Raw genomic sequence first — 16,880 nt, forward strand, 5'->3', positions numbered from 1 at the left:
TCTTCCTAATAGTCTTTTCTTGGCCTGAAAACTGCATTTGTTTGACTGTAACTTAGTGGCTGATCTGTGATCATAATAATAGAAATTGATTGGCTGAAATAAATAACCAATTGAGATAAAACTGGAATTCATTTTATTTTAACTATATACAACAAAGAAGTAAAATCGGCAGACACCTTTTAAAGTTCAGCTACAGGTATTGAAGCAGATAATATTCTTTTATCAGATCCTTCTTCCTAGATCAAAAAAGGTGACTAAAACTATTGGTACGGTTGGTTAGCTAAGGTCTACTAACACTAAAACTTTCCCATTTTTCCTAACAGTCTAAGCAGTGCAAAGAAACTCTAACTAATTCCCAGAATTGGCATCCTTCGGTCTGCGGAAGGGTGCTCTGAATGCTCCCTCCCCCCCCCAAAAAAAAAACCTGAGGGGAGAAAAAGCTTATCTTTTCTTCTTTACAAAAAAAAATTCAAGTGCATGACAATTATGTACAAAAACACACACACCAACAACATATAAAATGTATGAAAGGTTCCTTTTTGCACCCGTGTATAAAAGTGTCCTTGTGCAAGTATTCTTTCTGGACTGCCAAGAATTCCACATCCCAAATGGCTCTTCTTCAGCTGAACTGCGTCCTGCTCCTTTTCCTCATTGCTTGTTGGGCATTCAGTTTGGGCGTCCCACCCCACTACACCCCTCTTCCTCCCCCTCCCCAAGTCTTCCCAGTCCGTACAGGCAGAATTTCTCCTTCCTCTCTGGAATCCATTTTCCCCTCCTCCTTCGTTACTGAGGACCTGAAACAAACAAAGGTGGAAACGACATGTAAGTGAAACCAGTTTAGTACACAAGGAAAGGATGGGGAATGTGTGGACCCTCCAATTGTTATTGGACCCCCAAACCCATCAGCCCCAACTAACATGGCCAACAGCTGGAGGCAATTGCCTTGTAACAGGGAAGAATGTTTCTCCATCCACACTGAACATTTAAAGCTCATTTATACCACTTAGCTATCCACAAAGAATTCATCTTTATCACCAAACTCTGAATATAATTGCACATTGTATTAATTAACATATTAGTGGCCATGTGATAATTTTAGCTTATAAATGTTATTGTTTAATGTCTTAACTTGTATATTAAGGTACTTTTATAGCTCTGTTTAGAATAGGTAATGTCTTGATAATATAAATGTTTTAAGTTTTTTGCATCAATCCAGTATATTTTCTTTTAATTGTTGAATGATTCTGTGTACATTGCAGCAGCCTTTGGCTACGTGCAATAAAACTGACTGGCTGACTGACTGACACAAAGAATTCTGGGAACTGTAGTTCACCCCAAGTTACACAGAGCACTATTCCCCTCCCAGAGCAATTCCCAAAGTGCCCTGGGAAGGGGGTTGGTCATCAGTCTCTCTTCCAAGGGAACTCTGGTAATTGCAGCTCTCAAAGAGTTCCCAGGATTCTTTGGGGGAAGTCATGGCTGTTTAAAGTGGTATGACACTGCTTTAAATGTATAGTTCAGATGGGGCCTCTCTTTCCTCTAGCCTGTGTTCTTTGCTGAGAACAGCATTCCAGTGACAGGGTGCCATTGCACTGTGAATCTCCTTGCCTCCATCAATGGCAGCCATTTTCCCCCTCACGGTATTGAAATGAAAATAGCACTGCCATGATTCAAGGTGCCACGCAAACACCAGTCCTCAGCAAGAATGTGGATACTCTGAGCAGCCAAAGTTAAGAGAGTTTCTCAACAGCCACATTTCTCTTTCACTTGCTCAGGCTTGCTCCAGTTATGCACGTACCATCCACCTTCTCATCTTGTGGGTCTCCATCTTCTGTTTCTTCTTCCTCATTCACCTCTTCATCTTCCTCATCTTAAAAGGGGGGGGGGCGGAGAGATAAACAATGCAGGAGATTTAGAACCACCTTTTCTACCAAGGAACCATCCACTGACATTTGATGCCAGGACTTCAGCTAGGAAGGATCTTACACATACATTTAGAGTACACCATCAGCCCAAAATAATCAGGGGAGTTGTAGTTCACCCATCACAGACACCCTTAGCAGACTACATTTCCCATGATTCTTTAGGGATGTGTGTGCTTTAAATGTATGGTGTGTGCACAGCCAACAATTAGCTCCCCTATTGTCTACTCTGATGAATGGCAGTGGCTGAGGCTACTACGGTCTTTCCACTTCCTGCTACCAGATCCCTTTTAAACAAGAGATGCCAAGAACCAAACTGGAGACCTTCTGGAAAAATCTGTGCTCTGCCCCTGACCTATGGTCCCTCGCAGAAAACACTGGGAGTGAAATATACTCAGAGTCGCAAAGTGATTTCATGCTCTTTATTCAGCTCATAGTGGTGAGGAGGAATGAATGAAAGTCCCCTCAAAGTCTCTGCTTTATATACATTATTTACACAATGGGCTGCACATGATTGGTTAATTCTGGAATTCTACTGTAAGCCAATCAGGTTGTGGATTCACTTATATCTGGAGCCTGATTGGGTGGTTCCTGCCAACCAATCAGACTGCTGCATTGTTCTAGGACCAATCAGACTGATGCATTCTGAATCCTATTGTTCTAGGACCAATCAGACTGCTGCAATTTGGATCCTATTGTTCTAGGACCAATCAGACTGCTGCAGTTTGGATCCTATTCAACTCAGTACATAACAGGGAGGAAAGCAGCTTGCTCACTGCAACCATCCTTTCAGAGGAACACAGAAGGATGACTTAGACCAGATCAGACTGTTGGTCTGCCCAGTTAGTATCGTCTACACTGACTGGCAGGGGCTCGCTAGGGTTTCAGGTTGAAGTCTCTTCCAGTCCTACCCAAAGATGCTGGGGACTGAACCTGGGACGCTCTGAATATTTTGCACATGCTCTACCACTGAGCTGTGATCTCTTCTTCATAAAGAACAATGCATGGGGTTCTCTGAGAACCTTTTGTGCCTAAAGGGGCAGTATTTGAAAATATTAGTTATGATTTCTAACTGTGCTAATAATCCTTTATCTTTGTTTTGCAAGTAGCTTTCAGGTAGAGGCAGTTTCATTAGTCTGCTCAACCTCTCTAATAACAGAAAACAAGGTGATGCAGCTGTCCTTAGTAGGGAGCAATGGACCTTAGCCACAGAGCAGGTGGGAGAGGCAATTGAGACACAAGAGGAATTTTCTCTGCCAAATTTTCCATTATGAATGTTTGCTCAGGAGAACACTTGACATATCTTCAATATTTACTGGGCATGCACCATATATCTGATAACTGCATGTGACCCCTTCAAGGAAACCCTGAAGGAAATTTGGTGTCAGTATTTGATAGACGGTGTTTGACAGCTGGCATGCAGTAGTACTTAGTATAGCTTGAGAGATGACTTGTAACGATTTTTTGTATTGTATCATCTAGTTTCCATTTCTGTTGTATCTTTGGAATTCTGGGGGTAGGGACTTGGTCTTGGTTTTATTGATCTATAAGTTACTTTGGAAGTCGTTGTTGTTAATTTTAATTGGAGGGGGAAAATTCTTTAAATGACAAGAACACTGAAAAGGTGCCATATTTACCATACCTGTCTCAAAGTCAAGGCTTCTCAAGGCTTCTGCAATGTTTTCCAGGTCTATGGTAAAATAATCCATGTTTTCAAAACCTGGCTCAATCTTCTCCAATTGAGCACCCTTCGATGCCTCGATAATTCTATGGAGAAAACAGGATGGAAAGAGATGTTTTTTTCTTCCTGCTCTTAGTGCGTTTCCCAATGCTATCATATACATGTCTACTCAGAGTTAATCCCCACTCAATTCAATGGGACTTACCCCCAGGTAAGTAGGTAGAGGACTGCACCTGTGCAGTGTAATTCACTCACAAGTAAGTCCTACAGGTATGCTCAGTGGGGCTTATTCCCAGATGAGTTATCCCAGAACTTCATTAACCCATTGTGTTGTTTTAATTTTGGTTATAACTCATCCTGAAATTTATTTCAATGGATGGCTTTGGTTTGGTTCACCTATTGGGTTGATCCACACTTCTGATTGTTTTGTGCCTAAAAAGCAGGGGTCCAAGCAGTTTCCCACTTGACCCACACCTTCTAGGCATGGGTTTGAGCCTTTTTCTTTTTCTTTACGCTGCTCCATTCACAGGGAAAACCCACTCTTTAGTGTTAAATCAGAGCAAACATCAATCCAGAGAAAACCCAAATTGCTGTTTGCTCTGATAGAGCACTAAAGATAAGTTTTCTGGAGTGGGGTGTGTGGAAGAAGTGGAACAAGAGGAAGTGGGGATATGGAAGGTTCACCTTTAATGCAAACCAAACCAAGCATACTTTATGATCTTTATTCTGCCTCTCAATTTCTGCAAGCAGGAGTATTACAACTCAGCGAAGAAACAAAAAACAGCCCACCCCTTCTAAGCTGGTCAGCTCTGAAAAGGAGCCTTGTTTTTAAGCTTTCAGTCAGAGAGAGCTTCTCATTAGGATCCTGTATTCATTGAGAAGAACAGCATACAGAAGAATTTGCACACAGAAGCTGCAATTTAGAAAATTGTGTTCCAGGACTTACGTTTTAATGAGCTGCTTGGCAGACTGGAATGAGGAAGAAACAGGGAGGGGAGGGGAAAAAAAAACAGAGAGTGATCATTAGTGGAGAAAGACATTTCACTTTTAAACTGTGCCCCCCTTAGTGGCAGTATCTTAAAAGTTTGACCTGCTTTGAACATCTGCCCTTCCTCTAGAGATCCAAGGCAACATAGCTGGTTTCCCCTTCCTATTTCATCCTCACAACAACCTTATGAGGTAGGTTAGGCTGAGTGATAGTGGCTGGCCCAAGGTCACCTAATGAGTTTTCTGGCTGAAGGGGGATTAGAACTTGTGTCTCTCCTTTAGTCTCATAGTGGCCTTCCAGGGTTGTTGTCGGAACTACTGAGATAGCATTTATATGGCATTTGACATATGCTAAGTGATTCTTTTCAAATATTTTGATCTAGAGGCCAGTTTGGAGGTTGGGTCTCCTAAAGCAGCAGGCGGAGAGTTGAAAAAGGATATGCAAAGTCTCCCTTGGACTTATTTTGGGTAAAGTCACTCTCTCCCTCAATTGTGATTGGTGCTAGCACTCAGCAGAATTTAATAGTAGATGGTGGGGTGGAGACATTTACCTGGCCTGGCAGGTGAGTCGCTGCTGCTTCCTGGAAGAAGGAGGGAGATGCAGCGAAGAGGGTGGCACAGTGTGGAGCAGGGAAGGGTGAGGCTACAAAGGAACGGTCAGGAGACTAAAATGGGCTCCCACTTGTTCCTCTGCTGAAGTAAGGAGGGCTCCCAACAACCCTGATAGGTGGCAGGGGGATGGCTTGCTCAAGGAGGGGAAAGCAGTTTCCATTTCATGTAAATAGTTTCTTGCTCCCAGCAGTGCTCTTTGAAGGCCCCCTGTGCTGCTCCTTTCCACCCTTGAGGAGACTTGCAAATGGCTCTGTGAGCTGTTCTATGTGGCTGCTGCTGCACCTCCAGCAACAGGTAGCCATTTTGAGAACCCTGCGCAAGGGATTTTGGCAGGTGGGCAGGGCAACCTGCTTTGTGAGTCATCTGCCATCACAATGGTGTCATCTGACTGACAGCTGGGTTGCCCGGCCCATCTGTCAAAGTTGGCCGGCGGGGTTCCCCCACCCCTGATCGAGGCCAGGAGGATGGCTGTTGCTGGACATGGATGGAATGATATGTTGCCCCATGTGGAACCAGCCTTTTAAATTCTACTTCCAGTAGAAAAGCAGTGTCTCAGCAGAGCTAAAGGTTCCTGATGTGCAGGCAACCATCCTTCTCTACTGCCAGTGATGGACCCACAATGGTCATCAAAGAAAATCTTGCAGTTATGATTACGATTGTCAAGGCCTGCTGCACTGAGTTTCTTGCAGCTATGGAAGTGAGCAGGAGGGCAATCTGGTCTTGGTCTCCAGCCAGAAGACAAAGAGGAGTTGGCCACCCACTCCACTTCCTTAGCACAGGGCTAGAGAACCTATAGCTGTCAAGATGTCGCTGGGCTCCCACCAGCAACCCCAGTAGCTAGTTATGATGGGAGTTGTGGTCCAACCAACACCTGGTGGTCCACAGGCTCCCCATAATTGCCCATAGGTTTGCCTCACCATGAGAAAAGCAGCTCCTGCCTCCTCCTCCATGGACTGGATGGCGCTCTCCACCAGCTTGCTCGACTGCTCCAGCTGGTCTTTGTACTGCTGGATGAGGTTCTGCATGAAGCCAACTTTCTCTTCTTGCGCCTTGGAGATGCGCTCCAGCAGCCAACTCCGCCTCTCCTCTACAGTGGCAATGAGGGCTTCAAACTTCTCACACAAGTCCTGCTTGACCTGCCGGCCATTCTCCTGCCAGGGATTGAGAGGAAACAAGTGAGGGTGAGGAACATGGTGGGTTTGCAGCGACTGCTTTGTCTAAATGGAGTAGTAGACTTCTCCCCTGATTTAGCTGCCCAGATTTGGAAAAAGAGGGAAGCCAGTGAACCTCAGAGAAAAGCAGACATCTTTCTCCTCCCCCACCCCTCGCCCTGTCAACACCTGCACCAGCCATCTCAGAGTTGTGTTTCCCTTCCGCCGCTCAGATTTCCAAGGGCTCAGTCATTTGTTGCATTCCTCACCTCAGTGGCTTTGCACGACTCTTCCAGCTGGTTGATGATCGTCTGTATTCTGTCATTGCCTGCCACCAACATAGAGATGCAGTTGGTCAGCTCCGTCTGTGTGTGAGAGAAGGCAACAAAAATAGATTGGAATCCTGCATGCCCCTTCTCCTTCGAGAGAAAGGGCATGCCATGCTGTTTCTCTGGATAATAGTGAAAGAAGGGGTGGCTATGGGAATAAATGAAAGATCCTAATAGAGGAGATAAAGAGGAACCCTCTAATTTGGGTTCGGACAGGGCTGGGGTGTGTGTTTCTTGTAATACAAACAGCTCCAGCCTAGATTGGCTTGTTTCCCTTTCTCCTCTATCCCCTTTCCCTTTCATGTCATGTTTCGTTAGACTGTAAACTGGTGGCAGGGACTTGAGGGGGGTTGTGCAGTGCAGAAAACGTTTATCATTATCATTATTAACTCAGCAAGGTGCCATTTGCCCCAGCACACCACAGCCCAAGACCCCTTGTCTCTGAAAGAATGAGGCAGGGCTTCCTAAGGAAACAGAGATTGTTGCTAAGAAAACCTCAGCTCAGTGGTTGCTTGTGCAAATCCCTCTCCTCATGCTCCTCGCAAATTCAATACCTTGTAGACCTGATGCCTTCTGAAGGCACCTTCACGTGATCCTTTCAGCCCTTGGGAGACAATGGGCTTTTCACCAAGCAGAAGCCAGCACAGATGGTCTTTTGTCATCTGGCCGCTAGGCAACGCCCCCCTTCCAAGGATCCAAAAGGCTGTCTGAACTGTGGCTCTCACATGGACAATGTGCCATGCACAGCTTGGCCTGGGTTGGTTGGGTGAGTGGGCCTTGGGGCAGTTGTTTTGTCCCTATCATGACTCAAACAGTGCAACTGACATTGGTTTGCTACGCCAAAGCTCAACCTAGCTTTGTGGTGAGAAGGATGAGTTGCACCGTGAGCTGTGAATGGTGACGAAGCCATTAGGTGATCCACTTATCCCTGCATGGCAGGTTTATTTATTTTATAGTTGCAACTTCCACACATGGGTTCTACTCTCAACGCTGGGGAATGAGCCTGGGGCCTTCTGCATGCCAAAAAGATGCTCTACCATTGAACTATGGCCCTTCGCTGTGCTTGCAGTGGGGAAGGGACCCAGTGGTTGATTTGTTTGACTCCTGTGAGAGAAATCATGCAGTCTCCATGGCACCCATCCAAGAAGCCCAGGGAAAGACCTCCAGCCACCCAGCCCTGCTCACAGCTGCTCCCTTGGGACTGAACGCCTTTCTGAGGGGTCCACCACCGCCTCGCAGCTCTCAAGTGACTCTAAATATAATCTGCTGGTGGCTGCTTGGGGGCTGCAGTCATCTGTGTATATCCATACCAGCTGTGTTAGCGGTCAAAGGCTATTCCTGAAAGGCACAGCGCAGCACATCCTAATGTCTCCAATCACCTCTCAGCCCAAATGGGAGATGCTCCCTCCTGCTCTATCTGCATGCCAAGCAATGAGATGTGAACCCCGCTAAGGTCAAGGGACTGAACCCTTTTGTCCTTGTGCAATGCGCTAAGGTTTCCTAATGGGTCCCCTTTTTGCTCTAATGTGGTCGTGTCCAATACTGGCGCCATCCAGGTAGAGTTTGGGGCAGAAATCCAGGACCCCACTTGGAAGGTGGGTACTAAAACATAGCAGGTCTGGCTTGCCACACGTGAAATAATGTCCATTGCCATCTTAAAAGTCCACAACTCATCAATAAGACAATTAACTCTGGAATCAAAAATGATCTGACTCCCCCCTGAGATTCCTCTGAAGCTTATCAAGGATTCCTCAATGAGAAGATCATTAATGGTGAACAACAGCTTCCTTGAAAGACAGCTTATGCCCTACCACCAACAAGCCAGCCATGTGTGGGAGGTTTCAGTAGGGTTATATATTTACATTGTGGAAAAAGCAGGGTCCCTTTTTTTGGCAATTGGATAGAGGTGCAAAAGAGTGGCCTAGGGAGAGTCCCAAAGGAGAAGACTGGAGGGCCACATTTGGCCCCTAGGTCTGAGGTTCCCTGCTCTTGTAATAATGTTCAACGACTTGAGAGTTTCCAGGGCAAGGGTTTTGGAGTCCCCCTGCAGGTGAGCCAATGGCGGGAAGGGTTTTCTGGAGGCAGAATTTTTTTAAAAAAGTTTGAAAACGAGTGTGAAGCTGGTACCTTTTGGCCCTGAAAGACGCTTTGAAGGGGTGCCACTTCGCAGTCTTTGTGAGCCCCAAAGACTTTGCACATGGAGCAGGTGGGCACCTCACAAGTTAAGCAATAGATGTTGATCTTCTCATCTTCGTGTTCCTTGCACATTGGGTGGTTTCCCTTCTTCAGGGGTCGGCTGGAGAAAACACAAAAGAAGCCAGTTGGATAGATGAGACTCTTAGTCCTGGAGATAATGGACTTTTGTTTAAAGACAAGCACACATATTCCCTCCTCTTTTCTCATCTTAATGGCGTCTTTTTATTTATGGGAATAAAGCCAGAGTTCACATGTGAGTTTGGTTAAATGGGAACAGTGGCTCAGGTGTGTTTCTCCTTCATCAGCAAGCAACCAACCGCTACAACAGAGCTGCACAAATCTGTCAATTTCTGTCTTTCTCTGCTTCTCATTTCCCTATTCCAATTCCACATCAACTAGCAATTTTTCCTTTTAAAAAGTCCACACAAATTTTGTGTGTGCCTATTTCTTCTAAGCTATGCATCTTTGTATGCATCTTGCCTAATATATGCATTTTGCAAGCTTCCCCCTCCCCCATATAATGTAGCTTTGTACATCATTTTCACTCATCTATTTTTTTTTTTGGCATGCTTTTTGAATGGGGAACTGCATCACAAAATTTGGAGAAGTGCAGATTCCAAAAGATAGTTGTGTGTTCAGTTCACACTGGTTTGCTCATCTGCAAAATTGATGAGCATCCTCTCAATTCCTTCTTCCAAGTCATTTATAAAGACGTTGAACAACAGCGGACCCAGGACAGAACCCTGTGGCACCCCACCTGTCACTTTTTTCCAGGGTGACGAGGAACCGTCAGTGAGCACTCTCTGGGTTTGTCAATCAGCTACAAATCTACTTAACTGTTACCTCATCCAGTCCACATTTACCAGCTTCTCTGCAAGAATATAATGGGGGGTGGATTTGACATGAAGGTAATGGAGACGAGACCCTGGCCATCTCTTTGTACAGTAGGAATTGGACTGACTCCCACCTCCTCTCTAATATTAACCTCCACACTGAGGTTATGTTTAGACCTTGCTTCTGTGCGTGCCAAAGTGTCCAAGAAGCTAGCTCTGGCTCTGCAGAGCTGTTGATTTTATTTTGGGAAGCCAATGCTATTTCTTCACTCTGGGCAGGACTTAATGACACCCCGCTCCCCCACAAAGCATCATCAGCGCCTCCCCTACTATATTCAGATACCTCTCTAATCCTCCCAAATTCCACTTCCTCTAATGGAAATGGATCAGTGCATGTGTGCTGGGTTCCTATAGTCCTCCCAGTGTTCCTGGACTGGTCTGCTTTTTTCTGCCCGCTTTCTAACAAACGGATCCTTCCCAAATATGAGTGACAGCCGTGCTTCTCCCTCAAAGCATAGGAAGCTACCTTTATCCCATCTCTCTCAGTATTGTCTACTGGTTGGCAGTAGCTTTCCAGGGTTTCGGATGAGGCGTCTCCCGGGCTTACCTGAAGATGCTGAGGATCGAATGTGGAATCTTCTGCTTGCAAAGCAGATGCTCTACCTCTGAGCTATGACTTCCCCCTTGAGCTTTGGCAAACAAGAGGAAGGCAGCTGTGATACAAACCTGGTATATTCCTGCTTGTAGATATCAATGATGTTCTCCACCAGTAGATTCCTCTGCAGGCCATAGACTCCGTGGCGGTCCAGGATGACTTCATGGCGGCAGGAGGGGCAGCGGAACCGTCCCCCTGATATGGTAGTCCCCCGGGCCGTTTGCCAGTATGGGTTAGCAGCCTGCAAGTGCCATCAACAATGTAAGGGCAAAGTTCAGTAATCTTAAAAAAAAATTTTTTTTTGCAAAGGACCCCACAAAACAACCAATCCTACCATCGTTTGGCCTGGAAAAAATGACCTGAGGGCTCAGCTATTCAAGTATCATCACAGTTATCTGGTGACGCTTGTAAGAATGATTCATAGTTGTCCTTATGGGATGGGAAAACCCCATCATGCTTTGCACTTGTATCAGAGCATGACATTGGAAAACTGGCCAAGCTCAACAAACCAAGTGGATGATCCAACCAGAAGACCCTTTTTATAACTGTTGCAGCAACAACCTTTCTGTTGGAGCTGGAGATCAGTGGCCACAGCTAGGTTTTCAATTACATAGTTGCATGTTATCTATTTCACATGTCTTTTTAGATCTAGAGTGGAGAACCTATGTCTTCCTGATGCTGAGATTTCCCCACCTGTGTTATAGCTGAATAACACCTGGAGGTCTACTGGTTCACCATTCTTGCTTTAACTAGTAATGCAGGAGAAGTTTGATTCGGCTCACATTTAAAGCTGAATTCATCACAATTTGCACTTTCTGAAAATGTGTGAGAACCAAAACACAGCCATCCTTCAAAACTCACACCTCCAAATTTTCTGATGCAGTTCAACAACCAATGTAACAAAAATGCATATATAAGGGGGAAATGTGCATAAAAATGAATGTATTGGTGAAGAAAACATACAAAAATGCATTATACGAGGAGAAATTGCTTGCAAAAATGAGCACATGTCAAAGCTGCAAAAAATGTGTATATAAGGAGAGATCTACACCAGGCATAGGCAAATGCCAGCCATCCATCCAGATGTTTGGGACTACAATTCCCACCATCCCTAGCTAACAGGACCAGTGGTCAGGGATGATGGGAATTGTAGTCCCAAACATCTGGAGGGCCAGAGTTTGCCTATGCCTGATCTACACTAAAATGCTGAAGGCTTTTCATGAGGATTGAAATAATAACAACTGCAAATTGCTGCAGAAATGTGAATTGAATTTAAGATTAGAAACATGAGAAACTGAAAGTGGCAGATTTCCATCCCCATCCCTAACTTACAAAGACAAGAACTGAAGAATGCAAATATAGCTTTGCTGAATATGCCTAAGGTCCAAAGCAGCTGAGCAACCTCGGGAATGTGAAAGGTGCCCCACACTTTATCACGGATAATACCCACTGATTTTAAGTCTATGCTCCATGAATTTGTATGACCCAGAGATGGACAACACATGGTACCCTCCAGATGTACTACAACTCCCATCATCCCTGGCCATTGGCCATGCTAGCAGGGGCTGATGGGAGCTTGAGTGCAACAATAACTGGAGTTCCCCAGTTCCTTATCCCTGATCTAATTCCTTTTTAAAAGCCCATCTAAGCGTGTGGAGTGTAAAGTACTTTCTTTTGGTCCATCCTGTGCCTGCTGCAAATCACATCCATTAGAGAATGACTGTGAGAGAATCTGCTCCAGCCCTTGATTAATTTTCATCCTATTGATGAGCAGATCTGAATGGGTTGGAAACCCTTCATAGGAACAGGCCACTTGCTGCAGTCCTCTTTAGCAGAGCATTTAGAGATGGTTCAGTCAAAGTGGGGGCTTATAAGGGAAAGAAGGGTTTTGCTATTTAAGAGGAGCTGAAACAGTGTTGGAATTATTATTTTTTAATCTTTTTTACAATAGCTTCTTGTGACTGTACCATGAACTGCCAGCAGTACAAAATGGATGCCGGTGGGAAGGAGGATTCTGTAAGTCATGGCGTCTCATCCTCCTCCAGATTTTGGAGCAGGTATGCCACTGAATATCATTTACTGCCGCGCAAGAACAGGAAAGGGTCACTGCTGTCTTGCCCTGTTCGTGAGCTTCCTGGAGGCATCTGGTTGGCCACTGTGGGAGCAGAATGCAGGGCTAGGGTAGGCCTTCAGAGTAGCAGGGCTGTTCTAAGGGTCTTATGATCATAAAGGAAGAACTCTGTGACAGCCAGAGATGGGGGAGAAATTCAATTCAGTTCCCATTTAAAAGGGAATCTATCAAATTTGCACGTTCCAAAGCAGCATGAGACCTGAAACACCAGCATCCTCTGAAATCTGCCCTTATCTGACTGTTGCGATGCACAAAAACACATCAGGTAAAACTGTGGACCGGCTTTCCCTAAAACACTGCTTCTTCACACCATCTACAAGTGACACATTCACACATGTATTTGTCACATGACCCAGTGGCCATGTGGGTTTCCCTGGATGGAAATTATGCCTGTGCAGGAAGCCATCTTGCGAGAAGCAGCTCTTAGTGATAATAAAGGAACAACAGGTCTGGTTGGGGTTTCAACAAGCACTTCAGTCCCTGCCTTCCCCTCCGCAATTGGCTGTCAAACTGTAAGACCTTTTGGAAGACTTTAATCCCCCTGTCCCAGCAAAGAGAATCCAATTTCTCCTCTGCCCCTGGCTTTTCCTTCCTGACTCTCCTTGTTTTGTTGCCTTGGAGGTTTGGCAACAACGATCAACACACTTTGGAAAAGTGGTGTCAGAAGTAAAGCAGGTCCCCTAAAGGCCCAGCACTCTTATCAACTGGCTCCTGGCCACAGCTTCTCTTGGGAAGTGGTCTTGGTGCATTTCACACAAACTGAAATTGGAAAGGGGTTGTATTTGAATTTTCAAGGGGATGAGACCCCTGGCAAAAGTAATGAAGGCTATTTCACCGTTATCACGATTTTCATTACAGTGGTACCTCGGGTTAACTACTTAATTCGTTCCGGAGGTCCGTTCTTAACCTGAAACTGTTCTTAACCTGAAGCACCACTTTAGCTAACGGGGCCTCCTGCTTCTGCCGCGCCACCAGAGCATGATTTCTGTTCTCATCTTGAAGCAAAGTTCTTAACCTGAAGCACTATTTCTGGGTTAGCGGAGTCTGTAACCTGAAGTGTATGTAACCCGAGGTACCACTGTATATTTAACTCATGTTGCAACTAAAGTACATTGATACAGTATATTTCTTTTTCGTTTCCTTTTTGCATTTTTGCACAGCGCTGCTAATGAGTTTGCTCAATGCTGGCTCATCTTGTCGTTCCAGTTATTCAGTCAATAAATCAATACATTCATTAATGTGATTGGGCAGAGGGTGATTTCTTTCAGAACATAGCATTCTGTTCAGGGATGAAATAAGAACACGGAACTGTTCTTGGAAGTAGCCAGAGACGAGCCCAACTTGGATCATTCTATGAAACATCAAATAATATTGTGACACCTTAAAGACTAATTGTTTCATTATGGCATAAACTTTTGTGGATTGGAATTGCACTTCCTTTAGTTCATAAAAGTGAATACCATAATAAAGTTTTAAGTCTAAGGCAGGTGTACTAGCCAAGGTGGTCTCTCCAAATGTTGTTGGACTACAGCTCCCATCTCCCCTGACCATGTTTTCTGGGGCTGATGGGAGTTGTAATCCATAACATCTGGCGGGCACCACCTTGGCTACTTCTGTTTTAAGGCCTCACAACAGACTAAAGCAGCTATTTCCCTGCTGGAAATTCCAGGCCATGTAGCACCAAGGTTGAGTTGAGATTATTTATTTATTTTCAGCTAGAAGTTGGGAGAGGGGTTTCATGGATCTCCCTGGCTCTTTTGGTAGCCTTAGGTCCTTCTGGGGAAAGGGCTTGGTTTTCTCAAGTCAGGGGAAATCTTTTCCACACTCATATTAAAGGGGCACTTTGGCCTTTCAGTATGTGTAGGTAGATAACACTATGATGGAGACCATTCTTCGTTGCATAAGTGGATAAATAAGTACTGTACATATTGGATGAACCAGACTATTATGTGACACTTAGGACTGTGAAAACTTGTATAATAATTTATTACTTATACCCCATCTGGCCTAGCCTCCCCAGCAACTCTGGGCGGCTTCCAACAGTGTATTAAAATTTTAAAGGGCTATAGGGGAGCAGAAGACATAGAAGCATAGTATTGTAGAGTTGGAAGGGACCATGAGGGCCATCTAGTCCAACCCACTGCAAGGCAGGAATCTTTTGCCCAACATGGGGCTTGAACCCACAACCTTGAGATTAAGTCTCATTCTCTACCAACTGAGCTATCCCTCAGGCTCATGCATTTACCATTTTAGATTATAATGAATGGTAATAAGTGACAGGCAGTTGTAACAGAATAGTGCATTTTGTAGTGGCTTAATTCATTTTGCATATACCCATTTTGTTACTGCTTTTATGCGACTGATTGGTTAACGAGCAAAAATTCTGTTGCTATTGACATATAGGTCTATAATTTAAGATACAAAGTCCCACCCCAAGATGACGTAGGCTCTTCACAACTGTACGTTGTGGAAGACAAAAGCCCAACGCAATGAGCTCCTGCTCTCTAGAAGAGGCTCCGTGTAATTGGTATACCAGCACAGCCAGGTGTCCCAATGTGGGCGGGACCAGAGGCAAAAGTGGGTGGAGCAACACAGGTGAATTTTTGCTATTGGCTCATTTTAATACACTCTCTCTCTCTCACACACACACACCCCAGGAAAGCAAGAAACAATATCATAGTTCAAGGGCACATTCCAGCCAGGCAGAAGCACCCAAGGGGCTGCAAAGCGGGGCCAGTGAGGGGCGTGGCCTGGGGACAGGGGGTGTGGCTGTAAAATGGTGGGACCTGGGAGAGGTCCAAGGGCCAGAGAGAGAGGTCCAGAATGTTGCATTTGGCCCCTGGGACTGAGGCTCCCTTTCCCTGCTGTACACTTAGGTTTTGCACATGAATAACATGTGAGGAGGGCTGTTGATCTCTTTCTATGACCCTAACCATGCTCACTTGGCCATAAGTCAAAGACTGCCGTCTTAGGCAACCATTATTGGAAGGAAGTCTTGTTGAAATCAGTGGGACTTGCTTCTGAATAAGCATGGATAGGAGCATGTGGGCTGTACATTTGAAGCACATTTACAGTTCATTGCTTCCCCCAAGAATCCTTGGAACTGTAGTTTGTTAAGGGTGCTGGGAATTGTAGCTCAGTGAAGCTATTAGTTTGTACCCACTTGGCAGGGGGGACCTCAGGGTTCGGGTAACTGCCCCCCTCCCAGTAGAATCCGCAAACCTGAGATATGTACACCACACTGGGGATATTGTTTGGGGATGAACCCAGATCTTCTGCCCTTTCCCCCTTCTTCTTTTGCACAGAGGTGATCTATACATTTAAGTGGCACAACTCCCCGCTGCTCCCCCCTCACCTAAAACACACCCACAACTCCCTCCCCACCCCTGTTGCCCCAACACACACCAATAATGATAGGATGCCTGCTAACCTGGAAGACGTCGTTGGCGCATTTCCTGCATAGGTTATGCTGGCAAGGTAAGATCACCACAGGCTTGGAGAACATCTCCAGGCAGATGGGGCAAATCAACTGTTTCTCCAGATTCTCCATGGGGTTAGAGTCCCGGATGATGCTCGATTGGTAATCCATTGCCCCCTTCGGTGCTTCCAAATTATATCCTTTCTTTTTTTTAAGCGACTGGAGAGAGGCTCTGTGCAGAAGGTCTCACCGTCTGCTTCTGGGTTCTAGAAGTGTGTGCGCTGACCCTTCAAGCAAACCTTTGGGCTTCTGCACTTTGTCTGAGACAGCTCCTCTGCTCTATTTATATCATCTGAGTCACATGTGCGTTGGCTGGCAGGATCAGTTGGGAAGAGGGTCGTGTTTCCTAAAGGCTGACATGCTGTCACATGGGGAGGGGTGACCCCTCCAGAGAGAGGTCTGTAAACAAGGCTGAGGACAATTTGTTCGAAGGCTGGGAAGTCAACTTCCAGGGATGTATATTATTTTTCTCCTCTGCTGCAGCCGGCAGTGTCTTTTGGGACAAAGAAATTGGAGACATCGTTGTGTAAACACAGTCACACTTTCCAGGGAGTTAAACAGGCAACATGAGCCCACCTGTCACCCCTGACTTCCAGAAAACCGAGGGTTAAACTCAAAGCACTCAACAAAATTGTTTGCTATTTCCAGCACCGGCTGCCATCCACAGACTCTTAACATCTCCTCCTCTTATTACTGTTGGCTCTGGAATCTCTCAGCCCTATTGCCCATGTCTCAAAGCTGCAGCCCTCTCTTCTCTGATCTGTATCCACTGAGAGTAAAAAGCCTGCAGGACTTGTGTGACCCACCAAACTGAATACAGACCACCAGGCTTTATGGTGGGACCTTGGGGTCGTAGTTGATAGCTCAATGAAGACGTTGGCCTGGTGTGCAGCAGCTGTGAGAAA

At 45.5% G+C, this 16,880-nt stretch overlaps 1 protein-coding gene across 3 annotated transcripts; it reads right to left on the reverse strand.

The window, feature by feature from the left end:
* Positions 1 to 116: 116 nt before the first annotated feature.
* On the reverse strand, positions 117 to 16,249 carry TRIM63 (tripartite motif containing 63). Of its 3 annotated transcripts, none has more exons than XR_014514749.1 (9): positions 15,928 to 16,249; positions 10,438 to 10,607; positions 8,810 to 8,978; positions 6,623 to 6,718; positions 6,120 to 6,353; positions 4,550 to 4,572; positions 2,671 to 3,689; positions 1,799 to 2,299; positions 117 to 794 (listed from the first exon to the last, which is right to left on the reverse strand). XR_014514749.1 is itself a non-coding variant. In XM_083455803.1 (9 exons), exons 1-9 carry the CDS (start codon positions 16,084 to 16,086, stop codon positions 784 to 786), a joined length of 1,059 nt encoding a protein of 352 aa, XP_083311929.1. In that variant the 5' UTR covers positions 16,087 to 16,249; the 3' UTR covers positions 117 to 783. The 3 variants fall into 3 exon arrangements, 2 of the variants coding, with proteins under 2 accessions (XP_083311929.1, XP_083311930.1); XM_083455803.1 differs by having other exon boundaries at positions 1,799 to 1,870; positions 3,565 to 3,689; XM_083455804.1 differs by lacking the exon at positions 1,799 to 2,299 and having other exon boundaries at positions 3,565 to 3,689.
* Positions 16,250 to 16,880: the final 631 nt, after the last annotated feature.

This window comes from Podarcis tiliguerta (genome assembly GCF_965153285.1).
Source record: "Podarcis tiliguerta genome assembly, chromosome: 8".
Taxonomy (NCBI): domain Eukaryota; kingdom Metazoa; phylum Chordata; class Lepidosauria; order Squamata; family Lacertidae; genus Podarcis; species Podarcis tiliguerta.